The sequence below is a fragment of the Panthera uncia genome, chromosome B1 (genome assembly GCF_023721935.1).
Source record: "Panthera uncia isolate 11264 chromosome B1, Puncia_PCG_1.0, whole genome shotgun sequence".
NCBI lineage: Eukaryota > Metazoa > Chordata > Mammalia > Carnivora > Felidae > Panthera > Panthera uncia.
The window spans coordinates 48672691-48693875 of record NC_064811.1 but is presented as its reverse complement, the minus strand read 5'-3'; the positions used below and the strand labels follow the sequence as shown (position 1 = coordinate 48693875).

Below are 21185 nucleotides of genomic sequence, written 5' to 3'. Positions count from 1 at the left end.
AAACCCCACCAGAACATATTTATCAGAGTTACTAGTGATTTCACTTTCATATACTAATGATTTTTCTCACAAGTTATTTTTGTCTTTGGGAGCAATATTTTACCATATTTTTAAAATAATTAGCTAATTATGAGCCTCGTAAGAGTTTAACAGTACTATAATTACAACTATGACTCTAACCCACTGTTCAATTTTACCTTTCACTATTATCTCTAGGTTTACATAAACACAATATTGTTTTCTTCATTAAATGAAACTTAAAAATTTTACTTGTTTTATAATATTCTAGCTCATTCTTCCATAAGTTGTTTATTTCTCATTTAAATCATAGTTCTACAAAATAAGGCAAATGCTCAGTAGGTTATTAAAATGTCATGGGAAGAAGCCTCCATGAGATGTTTAGGAAATTTTTGAGTTTCTCTTCTAACAACTATTTGAAATGTCACTGCATCATTAGATTGATGGCTCTGAATCTATTTTTTTCATTTTATTACTGATACTACTACCTGTGACTCACTGGATGATTGTAAGTATTCATTGAGCTACTGTGTGCATAAGTGTTCAGCTAACTGCAAAGTGCTATGTAAATGCTAGAATTTATACTGAAATACTTATAACAAATGGTTGAGTGATAAGGAATGTCTAATCCAAATTCAGTGCAATATACATAATGAGGAGAGAGGGAGGGGTAGGGAAGTGTGGAAGGGAGGGAGTGGAGAGAAAGAGAGGGAAAGAGAGAGAGAGGGAGAGACAGACAAACAGACTATTGCTTTCATTCTTTTTCTTGTCAGTAAAGGCATTTTTCCAATTCTGCTTCCTTATGCATACTGAAAGGCTTTACCTTTCCCTCAGCACCTTCATTTTGGCCATATAAGAAGATTACTTCTTTCTTGATTTCTCCCAAAGGTGTATGTGACAGCTGCATAATTTCTTTATAGGCTGGGTAGTAATCTCTAACAATAGTCATAAAAGTTTCAATTCAAGCAACTGACAAGGAAGCCACCAGGTAGAAATTACAACATGGAAGTTCCAACACAGAGAAAAATCTGTTTCAGTTCCGGTTCTCATAAGAAAATGGTTCTGTAGTGATGAATTACCCACCTGTGTATGATGAAGCAACTTTCATAGTATACCTGGATATTACTCAATTTAACTCAAGAGACTTCTCCAGACCGAAATGCTTCATGAAGTGTTGGTATGCCCTATGTGGGTAAGCAATTTCCCTCCAAGTAGGGTCCTTTATTATTTTTCTCTACTACATAGCTTATTACAGTAAAATAAAATATATTCTGGCTAAACTGTCACTAGAAGACTGAACAATCATGATATAAAAGCTGGATGATATTCTGAAAATAGTGGGAGAGTCAAACACTTGATTACGAATAAAGCTAAATACAGTGGGGAAAACTGTGGTTCATTCATTAGAACGGCCACCTAGATCATAATACTGTGATGTAAATACCTCAAGTATTGGTTAAAATGAGTAAGCACAGAGTAAAGTTTCTGGGGATATAAATTTATTTTAAAAATGCAGCTTCTGACATGAAGACATTATTTTCATTCAAATTGAATAAAATGTGTATTATACATCTTATTCATCAGAGGAGTAATAACCAATACACTTTCTTTTCTAACTAAAAATATCTGCTTTTTGTAAACATAATACAAACGGATTTAAATTCATGGCACAAAAATAAAACTCTGGAATTTATAATTCAGAAAATACTGATTTTCTTTTAATTTCCTTGTGTCTACTTCTCTGTTAAAGTATACTAAAACTTTAATGGTATGGAAGCGACGCTTTCAGAATGTTGTAAAGTCAATAATTTCCTTCCTTACAAATCTTTAAAACAATAGTAATGGGGCACTTTCCCTGAATCAGTGCCAATGATACTTGATGTGTGGGAAAACCATTGAAGGCCACATGTATTTTGGGAATGCAAGCTGGTGCAGCCACTCTGGAAAACAGTATGGAGGTTCCTCAAAAAACTAAAAATAGAACTATGCTACGACCCAGCAATTGCACTACTAGGCATTTATCCATAGGATACAGGTGTGCTGTTTCGAAAGGAAACATGCACCCCAATGTTTATAGCAGTGTTATCAACAATAGCCAAAGTATGGAAAGAGCCCAAATGTCTATCGATGGATGAATGGATAAAGAAGATGTGGTATATATATACAATGGAGTATTACTCAGCAATCAAAAAGAATGAAATCTTGCCATTTGCAATTACATGGATGTACCTGGAGGGTATTATGCTAAGTGAAATGAGTCATCAGAGAAAGACAAAAATCATATGACTTCACTCGTATGAGGACTTTAAGAGACAAACAGATGAACATTAGGGAAGGTAAACAAAGTAATATAAAAACAGGGAGGGGGACAAAACAGAAGAGACTCATAAATATGGAGAACAAACTGAGGGTTACTAGAGGGGTTGTGGGAGGGGGGATGGGCTAAATGGGTAAGGGGCACTAAGGAATCTACTCCTGAAATCATTGTTGCACTATATGCTAACCAATTTGGATGTAAGTTAAAAAAATTAAATGAAAAATGAAAAAAACATATATTTTGACAGAAATCTATCTTGTTAGTGAGTTCTTCCTATCTTAAGTTAATCATAACTGGTATCTCTGAAGATGGTTGAGAAGAATGAAAAAATTTTATCTATGTTTTTTTTTTTTTGGTTCTAAGAGGTTTTTACCCCCACCATCCCTCCTCAACACACACACAAAATGAATGTCTAAATGCTGGTTAACAAGAAAGCAGATACATTAACAGGCTAGCATGTTAAAATGATCTATTTTATTATGCTGGTTGTATTTACATAGAGTGTGATTATTATTGGACACCTATGCTTAAAAATTGACACAGTGGTTTTTATCTCAGTGCAGAGGCATGACATCCAACCTGTGTCCTAACAATAGCCTGTAAACTATAAAACATGTAGGCTATCACAGCTCTTGCCACTGTCCTGAGCTATTGTGACTAATCTGAAAGGCTCCCTTTTAGCCCAATGTGCAGCACTCCCCAGAGGGATAGCATCATACTAGTCTGCTGTTTTGAATTTTATGTATTATCTGTCTTCATTATTAAATCATGTGCCCTTAAAGTTCGCATGGTTTCACCAACTTCACTATCAAAAGGGAAAAGAAAGGGTCGTTGCAAAATAGTTGCCACCATTGTTGATTTGTCACAAGAGCTACAGAAAAGAATAGTCCTGATCTAATTCAGGTTGTGTCTATGATTACTACTTTCATGGTACCTCCAACAGATTGGTGAGAAGTGGTAATAGGTAAAAGCCAACTGTTCATTCTTTTTATGAATATATAAGGCTTGTTTTTTTTTTTTTTTTGAGGGGGGGTTGTCTACATGATCTACATGATCTAAACGTATCTGCATTTTGTTCCTCACGTCATCTGTTATCCTCTAATGCAACAACAACAATAATGTTTCAAAGTCATCTGAGCACAGGGGAGAAAAAATTCAATCATTGTAAAATGCTATTTTGGTTTTACATATTATTTTTACCTTTGCATTTAATCAAGATAATAATTTCTCTGATTTAGCTCATTGTACTTATCCCCCTTAACATTAAACTAATAATACCAAAGTCAGAGTATATCTGTCACTCACTATTCAATTTCTTTCAACCTTGGATGAATAGTGAAGACAGGACATTTTTTTTGGGTTTATAGTCTAATTAAAAGCAACAGGCTTGCACTCTGAATAGCTTTTCAACACTCTTTAACATTTTTTTAAATGCTGATCTAAGCTTAAGATGTTCATTAGTAACTCATTAAAGACTTAGTTACAGTCCAGTGGATGAGTCCTGAATATAAAGATAGAATGTGTGTACAAATGTGTAGGCTCATAATTAGAGAAACTGTCACATTTGGGGATTAAAAATACACAATGCAGTCTTTGAAAAACACTATGGAAAGTAAGTGACCCCAAGATGGTGTTGGATTTTAAATTTTGCTTACTATCCAGGTCATTTGTTTTTTAAATTCTAATTCCAAAAGGTATGTTTTAATGACCACATTCTCCCAGGATTAAATGTGTGAGGCTTTGTGTTAGGGCCTTTCTATACATTATTTTACTTGATCCTCATACTATAACAAAGTAGGCCTAATTATCCCTTTGACAAATAAGGAAACTGTGAATCACATTAGTTAAGGTCACATACCTTGGAAGTCACAGAATTGCAATTAGACTCTAAGTTTTGAAATCTTTCCTTTCATTCAATAGGGGCATGCAAATTAGGATTCTAAAAGCAGCTTAGATTGGACAATATTGTAAACTTCAGTTTCTGGCTTCACATAAATATTACTTCTAAATATGTTGACATCTTCCTCCATTCATGGTCCCTTAAAACTGCAGGAACTGTTCCATAGCAACCTTTATAAATCATGCATTATCTTTATTTAGCTTTCTCTTCATCTTTTCTTCTCAAATAGTAATATTTCAGATAAGCCTAGTATGCTGAAATAGTGCAAATTTGTTAGGATTGTTGCCATATAAAATCTCAGGTTTTCTTCTGATTCTCATCTTTGTTTGTTTAAAGCTCCAGTGTGAGTGGGTCCAGGAGATGCCAAGCTGGCTCAGTTGGTAGAGCATCTGACTCTTGATCTCGGGGTCATGAGTTTGAACCCCACAATGGGTGTGGAGATTACTTTAAAAAAATAAATCTTTAAAAAAAATAAAGCTGTGATGTGAGTGGCTCCAAAAGTCACTATTATACAATATGCAGATTTGATAGAATAATGAATTGCATAACTTTCCTGAGATTAAGAAGCATCCAGTAGTTTGCAGAACATATTAGAGAAAAAGTATCTATGGAAATGAAATGAAAGATTCAATATTTACAGTATTATTTGAGTGAAAATACAAAAATATATAAATAAGAGGATTTCCAAAATATGGAAAGACTAGAATTCAGACTAGACCAAAAACAGAAACACTTTTGGTCACCAGGATTAAAGGTTAATGTTCTTTATCATGTTCTTAGGCAAGAGTAATTGGATACTACCAGAAGAATCCAATTAATTACCTTGATGTTTTGTATAGAAGTCACTGCTATATAATTCACATATTAGAGTGAAATTTCAATCACTGTCAATTACTAGTTTTTGTCATAATAAAAATCTGAATTAATGCACTATTTCTAGAAATTAAATATGTAAGTAAAAGGGAGGAGGCATGAGGCTAGATAAACGGTATATGATTTCCTAGTGAATATAAAATAGATGAGATTTAAGTGGGTAAATCCAGGCAAAAAGCTTCTCTTAGACTATGCAGTCAAAAGAACTCTTAAATCTAAATGTATTCTAACAATATTCTCCGTTCTTTTCTAATAAAAGGTATTTCTATAAAGAACACTCAGAACTTCATAATAAAAAATCATTAAGAAATGATTGAATATTTCTCCAGGTCAGATATACACACCACCAAAGAGCACATGAATAGAAGCTCAACATCATTATGCATTAAAGATATGCAAATCAAAACTACAATGAGACACAATTTCATGCCGATAATAGCAAGTGTGGTGACGATGTGGTAAAACGAGACGCTTCATATTGTTTGGATTGTGTAATTGTGAAATCACTCTGGAAAACAGTTTAGCAGTATTCAGAATGCTATTATGTGGCTCAGCAATTTCACTCCTACGTGTAACCAAGAGAAGTAAAAACAGGTCCGTGCAAAAACTCGTGCAGGAATTTTCATAACAGCATTATGCAGAATAGCCAAAAAGTAGGAATCATCCACATTTCTATTAACTGATAAATATGATGTAGTATGTTGCCACAAAGGAATATTATTTGGCAATGAAAAAGAATCAATTACTGATACATGCTATGATAAGCATAAATTTTTAAAATGCTATGTTAAGTGAAATAAGTCACAAAAGATCAAAAATGATACAATTCTACCTATACAAAAAGTCCAGAATAGGCAAATCCATAGAAATATAAAGTAGATTAGTGGTTTCCAGGGACTGGGAAAGGGGAAACCAGGTGTGACCACTAATGGGTATGGGGTTTCTTTCTGAAGGACTGATAATGTTTTAAAATTGACTGTGTTGATGGCTGCACACCTATGCATACAATAAAATCCTCTGAACCACATACTTTACATGGGTGAGTTTTATGATATATTAAATGTATCAATAAAGCTGTAAAAAAATCCCTCCATTTATACATTTAAAAACTATATTAGTGCATTAGATCCACTTTTCTTTGTTAAAGCTACATGGTATCTTTTATACATAGCTTCCTTTATCTCAAGAGGACTACACCTTTCAGACCCCTTTATAGGTGTAGCTATGGAGTTTTATTTAATGGAAATATGTGCGGAAGTAATGTGCACTACTTCCAAGCATATCCATAAAAATTTTCGATTAGAATCTCCACAGTGCTCCTTGCTCCTCCCTGCAGACCGGAAAGGCAATGACCCTCAGAATGACTTTGGAAGCTTCACAATATTAGACGGGTTCTATGTATAACTGTGAGAGCAAAAGAATGACATCTATTACCATTTCCCACCATATACACATGCCCTGATCAGAAACACTTACCTGCTTTGGAATGTTTGGTGAGCAAGGAAACATTCTCTGGAAACCTTTATTAATTTAGGAATCTGCTGTGACTGCAGCCTACTTTATACTATTTAATACGGTGTTCAAAAAAGGAGATTAAAGTAGATAACTCAAAGAGGACTTTCTCCAGAAATTTCATAATATATACTTTGAAACACACACACACACACACACACACACACACAAACACAATTGGTTTGATCCCTACTTTAGTACTAGACAATTGATTTTCTGAGGAGTCCTTCATACCACATTGCCACACAGACATATAAACTGCAGTGCTATTTTATGGATCTCATTTTTACAGTTGATCACTTTGCCTAATCTTGACATTTTTATCTTTAATTACTGTATTTGTACAATATATTTTTTTATGATCACTTGGGCAAGCACCTTATTATTCTTTTTCATTTTTACTAGTTTTCTTATTTAATATTCAATATAGGTTTTAGAATAATTCTGTTGAATTTCTACATAGAAAAGCTCATATTGGTACTTTGAATATAGTAGCACAAAAGTCTATACAAAATAATTTGGCAATATTCGTTACTGTTGTTGTACTCAGTCTTTTCATTCAGGAACATAGTATGTTGCATGTTCTCTTTAAATATATTTTTTAAATTTTTTTAACATTTATTTATATTTTGAGAGAGAGACAGAGTGTGAGTGGGGGAGGGGCAGAGAGAGAGAGAGGGAGAGATAGAATCTGAAGCAGCCTCCAGGCTCTGAGCTGTCAGCACAGGCCTGACATGGAGCTCGAACCCACAAACTGTGAGATCATGACCTGAGCTGACGTCGAACGCTGAACCGACTGAGCCAACCAGGTGCCTCTACATGTTCTCTTTTATAACTCCCAGTAAAGTTTTAGACATTTCTTCTCATAAGTTCTATGCATTTCCTCCTATGATATTTCCTAAGTAAGTCATACATTTCATTGCTGCTTTGACTCAAATCATTTATGAATATGAGAATCATATATCTGAACTGTAAATGTTCTCATTATTCTGAGAAAGTTTTTCTTTTTAGAATTTTCTGAATACATCATCATACCTGGCAAATAATATCTTAACATTTGAATGTTTATTCTCATTTGTATTGTTCATTATTACAGTAGCCCAAACTTGTGGAATTGTTCTAAACAACTGCATTAATAACAAGCAAGGTTGCATTGATAATTTATTAACATTGACTTAAGATAGTTATTAATGAACCTAAAAAGAAGTCTTTTTTTTTTTCACTCTCTATTTCTCAAGAGATTTTCTTCTAGGGATATAAACATATAGTCAAATATTATGTACAGGTGTGTTCCTTTATAGTGCTATTTATAATGGCAATATGTCAATGACCTTCACTTTTGAGCTATCAGTATATGGTTAGGTAATCGATGGCTTCTACATATGATACATTTTTTAAAATTTAAATACAATACAGAAATATCCACATTTTAAGGTTAAATCAAAATGAAAGACAAATTTCATTTCTAACATTCCAATTTTTAAAAATATATACACATACACGACTACACGGAAAATCTAATAAACATTAATATTTATTATATCATTGGGTCATGGAATTATTGGATTTTTGCTTTCTGAGTTAAATTTGTATGAGGAGAGTTACTTTGACAATAAAGTAGGTGACACTGGCAATGACAAACAAAGAGATATATGAGACTATGTGCTTGTACTTTACCAGTAAGCTATAACCTTGACTTCAGGGCATTCAAATCACCACAAACTATAGTGTGTATAGATGAAATAAACACCTAAAGCTTAACAAATGTCATTGTGAGAGCCTATTTTATACAAAGATTACTTCTATTACTTCTGTAAATACAACTATCAAATTTTTCTGGCAAATCATTAACTACCCTAGCTTATTTGGTCAAATGTTTCATTTCAGATAGATTTTTTTTTTTTTAATAGGAAGACAATTTTCTATATTGAAAGGACCTAATTCCTGCTATGATAACAATATAGGGCAAGTATAGAGATAAAACAAAATGTAATTATTAACAAAATGTAAGTTACTTGTTTTCAATTTATCAGTTAAAAACTCAAAAACAGGGGCGCCTGCCTGGGTGGCTCAGTCGGTTGAGCGTCCGACTTCGGCTCAGGTCATGATCTCACGGTTCGTGGGTTCGAGCCCCGTGTTGGGCTCTGTGCTGACAGCTCAGAGCCTGGAGCCTGTTTCAGATTCTGTGTCTCCCTCTCTCTCTGTCCCTCCCCCACTTGCACTCTGTCTCTCTCTGTCTCAAAAATAAATAAACATTTAAAAAAAACTCAAAAACAAGTAGAAAATGAATGAGCCCTATTTTTCAACAAGGTCTTATTCTAAACTGCCAAATTAAAATAGATCATAATACAATATATTGTCTCTTATTTACATAACAAATCAATGAGACTCTTTCAACTACTGCATTTCAATTTTTTGAGTGGTCATTAAAGAACCATTTAGCAATCAGAATGGAGGAAGTAAATGCATGAAATATGTATTATAGCTACTTACATGAAATTATACATGTGAAAACACTTATTCTTACATTGAGAATGAAAGTAATTAGCAATGCAAACAAGAGGAAAATAAGTAGATATTTATAAGTTATGTAATCCAATTGTTTTTTAATTCACTCTACACCAAGAGTACAACTACCCTATTGCAGTCCTGGTCAACCCCAAGGCCAAGAAATATAAAAAATAAGATACGATCCTAACCACCCCCAAATAGTCTGACCTAAAATCTGAAGATAGGAAAATGCTATTTCGCTCTCACAGTAAATACATGTTACTCATAGAGTATCAGTACCATATAATTCACATATAACACATTTTGCAAGTGCAAAGGCAAAAGTTCTTTTCCAATAACTAACCTGCATACCGAGCAGGTAGGGAAGGTTTCTGAACACGTTCTTGTAAAAGAAAGCTATCACCTATGTGTATTTGTGATTTATATTGTGATATTAGAGATTGCAGTTAACTTACAAAATATATATTTTGAAATTCAGTACCAAGTGGGTAATGCAGATGGTGTTGGATGTGTTCCACAGTAGCCTCATATATCATGACCATGACAAAGACTTTTTTCTGTATAACATATTTGACCATAAACATAGTGGCATTACTGGGAGTATTACAAATTATCTAGGCTGGCAAACATTATAAACATTCCAAGGATGATTAATTTCTAAAAATAACAAAGTTAAGCAGAGCTTAGAAGTCAAGCTGACTTTTTTCACAATCAATAAAATATGACTTCATAAAGAGAATTATATGGCAAGATGCTATGCAGTGAAATGTATTTTTATATTTTCTCAAGCTTCATATTTTATTAGAAGTTAAGAAATGTGCATATTATTTTAAATCACTGATACATTAAACAGTATTATAACTGTAAAAATCAGATTAATAATAAAATGCAAATTACATGAAAATATAGTACTAAATATATAGGGGTATGATCAACAGTTTTGCTCTTAAAGCTGATTATTATAATTAATTCCTTGAACATAATAAAAAACAGCCTATAAAGTCCACAAATATATAAATACACATGCAACTTTAAAAAATAGACTGTCAGAAAAAATATGCATATGGTGGTTAGAGAAGGATTTTTTTAAGCCTCATTTTGCATGCAGAGGTACCATAAATATATTGTTCCCCTTTACCCACAGGAAGTTCCAATTATCCTGTTTTCTATCTTTTCAATTGTGATGCAGTTTGTAAGTACAATTTAATCAAGAGGAGATACGGTTAAAATATCTGAGCACCCCAACCAACTTCTCAATCCATTGTGGCTTGGGTACCAGATCTCTTAGCCCATGTATCACGCTGGACATTGGTATTCCTTTACTGCCAATCATAATAAGCCCTAGTGCCCAGGTTATTATCAGATTATTGTTCTCCAATTCCCTTCTTTCCCTTGCTCCCAACCACATCAATAGAACAACAACAACAACAAAAAATCCTTTATCTTCATGCTACACTACATTAGTTAACAGCAAAAAACTGGCCATCTGCTTTAGTGATTTCTTTTTACTTCTGCCAGGTCTTGCTGCATTATAGATAAGGGTTTATGGCTGTACGGGAAAGGGGCACAGTCATGGAAAACAGAAAAAAAGAGAAATACAGAGGTACACAGAGACAAAAAAATATGAACAGATAAACACAGAACCAGAGACATTTCCTACCTTAAAAATTGTGTATATATACATATACAGTGTGGATGTACTGATTAATTTTGTTTTCCTATATCAAACACTGGCCAGACTTTCTAGGATAACATGGAGATTATTCAACTAACGTAAACACTTTTCAGATTTATTCTTTAGCTTACTTTCTAATTTTACCCATGTGGAAATCAGGCACAAAATGCACCACCAACAATTATATATTACCAGTTATGTAGTACCACCACTGCAACTATATACAATTATATACTATAATACGTTATTATATATAGACAATTATATACTAAACCTTCATGCATACCAGCTTGAGGATTTGTTTAGAAACTAGTACCGAGAATATATTGGAAAAACTTAAATGGCGAGGTTCAAGTACCAAAAAAAGTGTATTTCAATTCTCACAGTAAGATGAAGATAATTTGGAATTCTTATCTAATTCTCAGAGTGTTAGCTCCATCTCAAGGTAGTTAGGAATAGAAAAATATAAGAAAGATTTACCAATGCCAAGTACTACCTTAGAAGCTATACATAGATATTATTTTATTTTCTAAAATAACTCTGAGGGAATAAATGTTCATGCTTGCAGATAAAAAGCAGGCTTACAAATTTTTAAGTTGCTGTTAGCTCCTTGAGGGAAGAATTAAAATCTTTTGTTTACTACCATATTTTTAGTAGCTAGCCCAGTTTTCTGGCTCACATTGGGTGATAATGGATATTTGTCAACAAGTTTACCAAGTAACACGGTTACAGAACTAGTAGCTGGCAGAGCTGAAATTTCATCACAGGTCTGTAAGACTTCCAAAGCCCCATCTGCCTGTGCCCAGAACATGGAAGAGGCAGGGGATCTGCATGTCTGCCTCACCTTCTCCCAAATGATCAGAAGAATTGAGATGGTTTGCTCTGCAGGGAAGAAAGGCCTTCATAGTAATTGATTAACTACTGGCAGTAAGGCCAGAGCTCAAGAAGCCAGGTCCTTCATTTTAAATCTCATCTAGGTCTCATAATAGTTGTGTAACTTCAGTCAAGTTCCTTTACCATTCAGTATGTCAATGTTTTTACTGTAAAAAAATGATAATGATAATACAGTAAAACCCTGGATTGTGAATGACTTGTTCTGTGAGTGTTCTGCAAGATGAGCAAACATTTCTAATAAATTTTAACTTGAAAAAAGAACGATGTCTTGCAATATGAGTAGCACATGACATCTAATGTCACATGATCACAACTGAGCCAATGGTTCTTGAAATTCGTTTTGATATACGAGTACTTTGGATTACAAGTAAGTTTCCAGAATGAGTTATGCTTGCAAACCAAGGTTTTACTGTAATAGTAAATATATTAAACCCATGAGAATGTTGTGAGGATTAATTGTATCAATACATCTAAAGTTCATGGCTATGAAATCAGTAGCCATCGTTATTATTTGCTCTGGAGAAAAAAGCAATTCAGGTCATACCCAGATAACTTAATTCTCTATGGTCAGGAGTAGCAAATGAAGCTGGACATCTCAACAGCAGTAGGCAAAGAGATGCTACCAGGGGATGTTTCAGAAACAAGAATACGTCCTTCTGTAACTGTGACATCATTTTAACTCAGCTGTCTAAAGTTCCAAGTTATGTGGTATTCCTTTAAGACAGGATTGGTAGGGATTCTAAAAAGAAAAAAAAAGTCTATCTTCTAATATCAACACAGATCAAAGGTACATGCATTCCTGTATTTATAAGCAATCTGGGTTCCAAAAGGCTGTTCATATGAAGAAGCCCTTTATTTACAAGTCAGAAATGGCATCACAAAAGCAGTGGGGAAGGCCTTCTATAGAAGACAGACAAAACTGACTTGCATTTTTTCAGATGTGAAGTTTTAAAATTCCTATTCAAGGTAATAAGGATAAAGTTTATAAATAGAAAGCTTCTATATTATGTAGCATAATATGGCTCAAAGTCAAGATAATATAAAGTAGTTCACATGCAGTGGAAAGGATTACTTCAGTTTTAGCCCAACATATTTTATATACCAGGTCAATTTTCTATTTGCTCTATTAGGAGTTTTTAAATACTTTCCAGAGTTACTCAGAGAGAGGATGAGCATGTGAATGGGTGTGTGTGGGTGGTGGTGGGGAGCGGGGTGAGACAGGTCCAAATCCAAGTCCCATGATCTATGGCTCAGCCATGTTTGGGGCCAACTGAAATACATAGTGGGTATCAGTTTCTAGAAATCAGAAATTTCACCTCTGAAAAGAGAGCCTCTTACAATGTCTATTTCTGCTATTTTTAATCTACCTTCCCCTAACCAAGTATAACTTTAGACTGACTTTTTAAATATGAATTTTATGTATACATATAGAGAGAGTGAAAGAGTTTTGATTTTTGTTTTTTTCTGATTATCAACATCAAATGAAATAGCTCTTACGGTTAGCTAATTTCCAGTTGTTACAATGAGAACAAAAATAAACTAGTGAGGCAGATAGTATGATGAAGAAAATTAACATGTTCAAACACTGAATACTTGTCATGCACTGTGCTAGATTCTCTACACATGCTATTCATTTAATCCTCAAAATAACCTTATGAGTGAGGCATCTTTATAACACCAAAAAACCTAATTAGAATAATCTTTAGATATACAGATAATTAGAAAAACACTTGTTTAAAGGGACAGAATTCTTTTATTGTCCCTTACCACAAAATGATATATGTCCCCAATTATGTGAATGTAAGTTCTCCATCAGTATATGGATCAAAGAAACATTTTGAAATTGTTGATGAATTTGCATCATTTAAAACTAGATGGTTGTACAGGTTTACTTTCATGTCTTTAATAAAGCACTACCTTACATTTTAGTGATTACTTTAGAAAACATGTGCTAAACCAGGGAAACTTGAGGGAAAAAATGTCAAAAGACACAGAAGGTATTTTATCCAGTTTTTATAGTGACGGCAGAATGTAATTCAGGTTGAAAGAAGAATATGTGCCAAATTCAGAATTGCATCCCTGATAAACTACAACAGATATTTGTAGTCAATTAAAAACCAAAAGTGAGCTAAAGAGGCTAAAAATTGATTTCAGGTGCTTGCTACACTATACTATTCTGAGACCTCCTAAGCAGTGGTAAATACAGCTGTGTCCCTTTCTTTGCTATAATTGCCATTAATGTATGAGAGAGTAACTGTGTTACACCTTTTTCATCTTAGTGCAAAACCAGTGATAATTAGTAGAAGACTTTAAATTGTCAATAAGTTACATATGTATGTAGACTCTGCCAGTTTTTAGAAAGATTCAGTGAATATTCTACTCAGTCGTATAGAGTTTCTCTTATTTATTAATTATCTTTCACAAAATTTGCAACGATGTATCATTTAACTATCACATTTGTGTTATAAATACCAAAATGTCTAAATGAACAAAATATACAGTTTTTTATAAGGTGATTAGTTTTCTTCCATAAAATTATCTTTCAGCATATGTTCATATCATTTTGGCATTTTCTTTCTTTCTTTGCATTAAAAGGTATATGAAAAAAACAATTTTTGGTTAAATGAGAGGTTTAGTTTGCATTCTGTATATTAAAGACTGAACACAGTAGTAAACACTCAGAAACAAACAATTACTTGGTGTAAGAAAGCAGATTTTGGGGGTGTTTTCTTTCAAATATACATACTTATTAAATTAAAAAGTATTGTAATTACAAAAATAGGAAGGCCAAAAATTCAGAATAAATGATATAGTTAACAATTCAGCTGATTTTCCACATGTATGGTAAAAACAAATAGTAAAACATGCAAGAATTCTTAAAAAATACATTTCAAAAGCTACTTTCAGAAATCAAACTCAAAGTTGTATTTATTGCAGCTCATGGTACATATTATGGCCTTTTTAATTTAACTTACTTCTATTTATGCAGGCAAAAGCTGCTAAATCATGGAGCAAAGATTTACAAGAAAGGATCCAGTGCAAATAGGGACAACACGAAGCTTCGCACAAAAATCTAAGTAAAGGTCTTACCTTGAATGATCGGTGCTATGAGCATCATAAAGACTAGTAGCTGTGATGGCCACATGGCTGTGAACTTGGGCGTGAGTGCCTCAAAACTGAGTGTTCCCAGCGTGAAACAAAATGACTGTATTTCTGGTTCCTCTTCTGTATTCCAAGACCGATGATTAAAAAAAAAAAAAAAACGACTTTCCCTCAAAAAAAAAAATCCTCAAAAACAGAAACACCAGTATCCCAAATTTGAATTCTGCAAACAAGAAAACAAAATGGATTATCAAATACACATATTCTCATCTTAATTCCTTGAAAGTTCATTTGCTGACTTGAACATCTGTATACCTCCCTCCCTTCAATCTAATTTATTAAGGCGTCATATATAAAAATGAGGAAGTAACCTGCAGGACACTATTTATGCATATATCACCACAGAGTTTATTTCCCTGCTTCCAAACTGACTGAAAGAAATAATTCAGTCTCACTGGAAAACTTAATATCAATGTTATATCAATTTGTTCCATAATAAATCAGCAATTGATTTGTATAATTTGTTAATATGTATAGAGTTGGGGTTTATTTTATATAATAATTTTCCACAAACCTATTTTTTTACTAACATTAGAATAATAAAGCAAAAAATTCATTCATTACCATTACCATAAGATTCATTGATCACCATATACTACAAGTTAACAAATAAAAGTTACATGTATGAGTCTTACTTTCATTCTAGTCCCTGATATTCAATTCAGAAATCATTCTAAATATTAACTATATTATTTTCCAAAGCATCTTTGTACATTAATCCATGAAGATCTTAGATTTATGTTAAGTACTTATGCTTAAATATAGCTAATTCATTCAAAGGAGGTTTACCGAATATCCACTGAAATACAAAGCACTGGGCTAGGAACACAGGATAGGAGACTGAACAAAACATGGAAATGATTCTTCAGGATCTTACAATTTAAGATGTGGAATCTTGCTTAAAAGTTTTAAATATGTATGGAAGACATTAAAAACTTTAAGCATTAAGGAAGTTATTTTACTGAACCAAACTGATAGAGCTGCCTTCTCTTAAAGACTGCACAGATTTATCTTAAGAAGTAAAAATACCGAAAGAGCGTGACCCAAATTTTGAAGATGTTTTTCACAGTCAGCACCTTTAAAACGGATCAATCAGTACAAACTGGGTCGTTCTCCTTCTCTCTCTCTCTTCTAGAAAGCCCTATAGAAATCTCCATATAATGAAATTTATTTCTATCAGGAAAGGAGTTCGCATTTCAAACCCAATATTTAAAACAATTTCATATTTTGGGTTTATAAATTTAAAAGTTTTCCAGAAAGGGTTATACAAAATAGAGATAGTTGACTGAAGCCTGTATTGATAAATCTCATTCCGATGAAATAAATTCCAAACATTTCTGAAATATTTGCCTTAGTTATAAGGCAAAACTACACAGATTTATGTGAATTTCTGGCATTGTTACTTATAGCATGGCACTTAAGAGCACAGATTCTGGAGCAAGGCCACCCAATTTCAATTATTAGCTCTACCAGTACTGTGACCTTGCTTGAGCAAGTCATTTAAACCCTCAGTGCCTCACTTCCCTAGTTGATTCATATGCCTATATGAACATTTAATGAGCTAAAATTTGGAATCTTTAATTATATATGTAAAATATGTACTGCCCAGCACAGTGTCTAGCACATAAGTGTATGTCTTCAGATTATACATCTCATTAGTTTTCAACATTATCCTATTCATCCTTTTAACATGTATGTATTAAGAAGCAAGACCATTCAATAATTTGGCTCAAAAATGTTTTGACTCACTATGGTATAAACAGGCTCCAAGAACACTAAATCTGAACACAATAGATTAAAAAAAAAAGTTTCATCTCACAGACACATTGTAAGAAAATGAAGCTCACAGGAGACAGTCTAATAATATTTTACTTTGACAAATAGGAATGATGAGAAAAGAAGTGGTTGAGAGAAAAGAGAAGGTATATGGAAAGGAAGCATGTGAAATATTTCCGTTCCTTTTCCTATTCACACTCTGACAAAGAAATCATTCAGAACTTATTCTTTTTTTTTTCTTAATTTTTTTTTTAACGTTTATTTATTTTTGAGACAGAGAGAGACAGAGCATGAACAGGGGAGGAGCAGAGAGAGAGGGAGACACAGAATCTGAAACAGGCTCCAGGCTGTGCTCACTTCGGCAGCACATATACTGAAACAGGCTCCAGGCTCTGAGCTGTCAGCACAGAGCCCGACGCGGGGCTCGAACTCACGGACAGTGAGATCATGACCTGAGCCGAAGTCGGACGCTTAACCGACCAAGCCACCCAGGCGCCCCCAGAACTTATTCTTAATTGCTATGTGTGTAACGCTTTCAAAGAATAACTTTTGGAAAAAATTGCTAATTTAAAACATTATTTAATATACATGTGATAATTAATGGGCACTCAAAAATGGATACTAAAACTGACTGATATACCACCAAGTAAACACTACTTACTTATTCTCAACATTTAGTTACTATGTCTTTTCTTTTCTTTCCTCTAAGTCCATTCAATATACCAGTGTCAAAAATTGGCATTAGATGCATGTATGCACAAAGACACACACAAACACATAAACATACACAGAACTACTTTGCCACTGGAAATAACCGTGGGTAGTCACTAGGCGAATTATTTATTCATTACTTGAAAAATATATACTAAATACTAACTCTGGCAGATACTGAGAATGCAGAAGAAGGAGAACAATTTTTCTCACAACTCACACTCATGGGAAAAACAGAACACAGGAAAGGAAGTTACAAGATAAAGAAGAGACTAAATTATATTCTCTCATTTATTTTATTAATTATTAATTATTTAATTAATTAATTAATTATTTTAGTGCCTATCATATATCAAGAAGTATTCTGGATATTATAAAATTATCTGCTTTAATTCTCCATACAAATCTGTAAAGCAGATAATATGATTTCATGTTTACTGAGGAAGAAAATCAAAAATGTTATGCAACAAGAATTCCAAACCAAATGTCTGATTCCAACACCAGTGTTCTTTGCTCTCTCTATAGTAGAAATAAACAAGAAAATGTAAGAGGATAATTAGGGGTATTAATTGTGCAAAGGAAGGGGCCAATGTAGCAAGTTTCCCAAAAAGATTTAGGCCTTTCTTAAATATGTTCTTTTTTAAATTTGTTTAAATGTTTATTTATTTTTGAGAGAGAGGGAATAGGTGGAGGAGGGGCAGATAGAGAGGGAGACAGAATTTGAAGCAGGTTCCAGGCTCTGAGCTGTTAGCACAGAGCCTGACACGGGCCTCGAACTCACGAACCACAACATCATGACCTAACCTGAAGCCAGATGCTTAACCGACTGAGCCACCCAGGCGCCCCTTAAATATGTCATTTGATTGTGAAGAGTGGAGAACCTGGAACAGCATGGATACATTAGGTAGACATAGCGGGGCAAAGAGAAAAGTGAAGACGTGTTTAAAAAGGAAACCAGACTAATTGTAACATGGTATCCTTCGGAGGAACAGGGAAAATTATTTCCATAGTGAAATATGAGTATTACTATTGTGAATTCTTGTTTTAGTGGAAATTAGAATATTTTATTTCACGTTATATATTTCCACAATGATAAAACAGTGGGAGAAAGTTACTTTATAGAAAAGATAAGAAAATACATATTATTTATAATAATGATTTGTTTTAAGATATCATAGCAGGACACGAAACCACATCTGCTCAGATATTTTTCATTGTGTTTGAGCACAGGAATTTGTTTTCATGATTATCGGGTAAACAGAGGTGAGGAAAGAAATTGAGAATAGAAGCTATTATTTAAAGAGGGTAACATGTCCTCACAATCCAGTAACACCACCCACCTATCATTCACCCACAGCCCCAAAATAATGTGCTAATATGGGGGCATATATAATAAAATTGCAATAATTAAACCATATAATTTTTTAAATTTTTTTAATGATTATTTATATTTGAGACAGAGAGAAACAGAGCATGAATGCAGGAGGGTCAGAGAAAGGGGGAGACACAGAATCTGAAGCAGGCTCCAGGCTCTGAGCTGTCAGCACAGAGCCTGACGAGGGGCTCTAACTCACAGACAGTGAGATCATGACCTGAGCCGAAGTCGGAGGCTCAACTGACTGAGCCACCCAGGCGCCCCAAACCATATAAATTTTAATAGATACTTTGAAAGACAAGATTGCTCATAACCTATAGAAAGACAAACCATTACTGCTTGCCTACTAACAGTGAAAAAAAAATAGGAAACTTTTAGGGATATTTTGTTTTCTAATTTATGCTATTAACTACCAAAACAATCAGTTTCATACAAAAGGGATTTCCACTTAAGACATCTCTGAAACAAAGCTCTTCAAACACACACAGAGAAGAAAAACCAAGAAAAGGCACCAAAGACTCATTAAGTCACATATAACAAGAAAATTACACATAAAAAAGACTCGCTATTGATATAAAGCATTTAACCAGTCAATTTCAAAACACAGTTCCACCTACAATAAATTTCTTTTGCCTTCTCTAGGTACCACACACTGTGCTAACACTGTGGGTCAAGGGGGAAGAGTGTGGCTACAAGTCTAAGATGTAGTAGCCCTTTTACAACCACTGACAGTAAAATATAAATGCTAAAAGGTATATTTACCAATAATTATAGCGCTGTGCAAAATGTGATGTGTTACGTGAGATGTTCTAGGAACACAAAGTGAAAAGCTGTCAGATGTTCTTTTGTAAATGCAAGGGATTTAAAAATTATACTTGACACAAAATTAAGGTTGCCAGAGGGAGGGAGTGGTAATAGGCAGAATGGGCAAAAGGCAGTGAGAGATATAGGCCTCCAGTAACGGAATGAATAAGTCACAGGGATAGAAGGTACAGCATAGGGAATATCGTCAATAGTATCAGCATAGTGTTGTATGGTGACACATGGTAGATATACTTGGATGAGCAGAGCCTCACATATAGACTTATTCAACCAATATGCTTTGCACCCAAAACTAATGTAACATTGTGTCTCAACTATACTTCAATTAAAAAAAAAATATGCCGACCTAATATTCTGGTGTTAAGGCAAGATTGAATACCTCTCTGAATCTCAGTTACTGCAAGTATAAAAGAGAGAACAATATTCACCTTGCAAATTGGTTGTGAGGTTTACAGATAACACAAAATATAGCGTGACAGAGATTATCACTGATCATGCATGTCTGTTAGTGTGTGTCTGTCATTCACCAACTTCCTTTGCTTCCTTTATTCCTTCAAAATTGAGGGATAAAGGAAACACCTGATCTCCACCCCTCTCACTTCCAAGTTTGATGACTAATAGCACAGGTATCTGGGTATGTACACTCTCCTTGAGAATTCTATAGCTGAACAATGCACACTAAAGTAATGTGAGGTTTCATAAAGGAGAATTTTCAGTGTTTCTCTCATTTAAAATATACTATTTATGACACTAATTTCCAATAATAAACCAACACACTAATGTTTTAAAAATTATTCATAAAAGGTGGCATTTCTAATTTTTATCAAATTTACCAATTATGGCAAACAGTTTTGCCTGCTACCCTATACAAATCATTAATCATTAATATTTAAGATTATAATTATGAAACTGTGTTATTTGACTGATGTTCCATTAAAAGTTAAAAAAAATCACAAAATGGAAAGATATTCTACAAATGTGTTATGTAACCAAAGCCTTCTGTCATAAACTACACAGATCATCCCTTATTTGTTAGATTTAGACTAACCTGCCCTCATATCCAATACACTTACACTCTGAAAGTATTTGAACTTTTCTTGTTATTGCTGAAACAAAAGTTCTTTTAAATTTAAAACATTGATTTTACTTTGGGCAAATTCTCACCTTAAATTGTTGTGTCATAATTTGTTTCCCCTATTTAAGTTTTTGATATGACCTTCTTAAATCATATTTGGAAGCTTTAATTTTTGTTGTATATTCGTTTCCTTTCTACACTCCAAATACTATTTATCTTGGAATTATTACCTTCCTTTGAGCTACTCTTTTTTTTTTTTTTTTTTAAGAGAGAGAGAGAAAGTATGTGTGTGAGTGGGGAGAGGGGCAGAGGGAGAGAGAGGATCTTAAGTAGTCTTCTCTCTCAGTGCGGAATTGGACACAGGGCTCGATTCCATGACCCTGGAATCATGACCTGAGCCACAAGCAAGAATCTGACACTCAACCAACTGAGCCACCCTGGCACCCCAACATTTTAGCTACTCTTAATCACATTTATGTAAGATAATTTGCTCTCTCAATCTTTTTCCAAGGAAAATTGCATTTTATTATTAAACTCATAATAATAATCTAGTGAAGATACTAT

General features: G+C 33.7%; 1 protein-coding gene across 3 annotated transcripts in view; it reads right to left on the bottom strand.

Moving 5' to 3' along the window:
- ADGRL3 (adhesion G protein-coupled receptor L3) overlaps nucleotides 1-21185 on the bottom strand; it is an 827678-nt gene that overhangs the window by 512222 nt on the left and 294271 nt on the right. For all 3 annotated transcript variants that reach the window (XM_049630539.1, XM_049630537.1, XM_049630538.1), the window contains exon 3: nucleotides 14791-15025. In XM_049630539.1, coding sequence (XP_049486496.1) covers nucleotides 14791-14845 — 55 coding nt within the window. In that variant the 5' untranslated portion in view covers nucleotides 14846-15025. The remainder of the gene's footprint in view (nucleotides 1-14790; nucleotides 15026-21185) is intronic.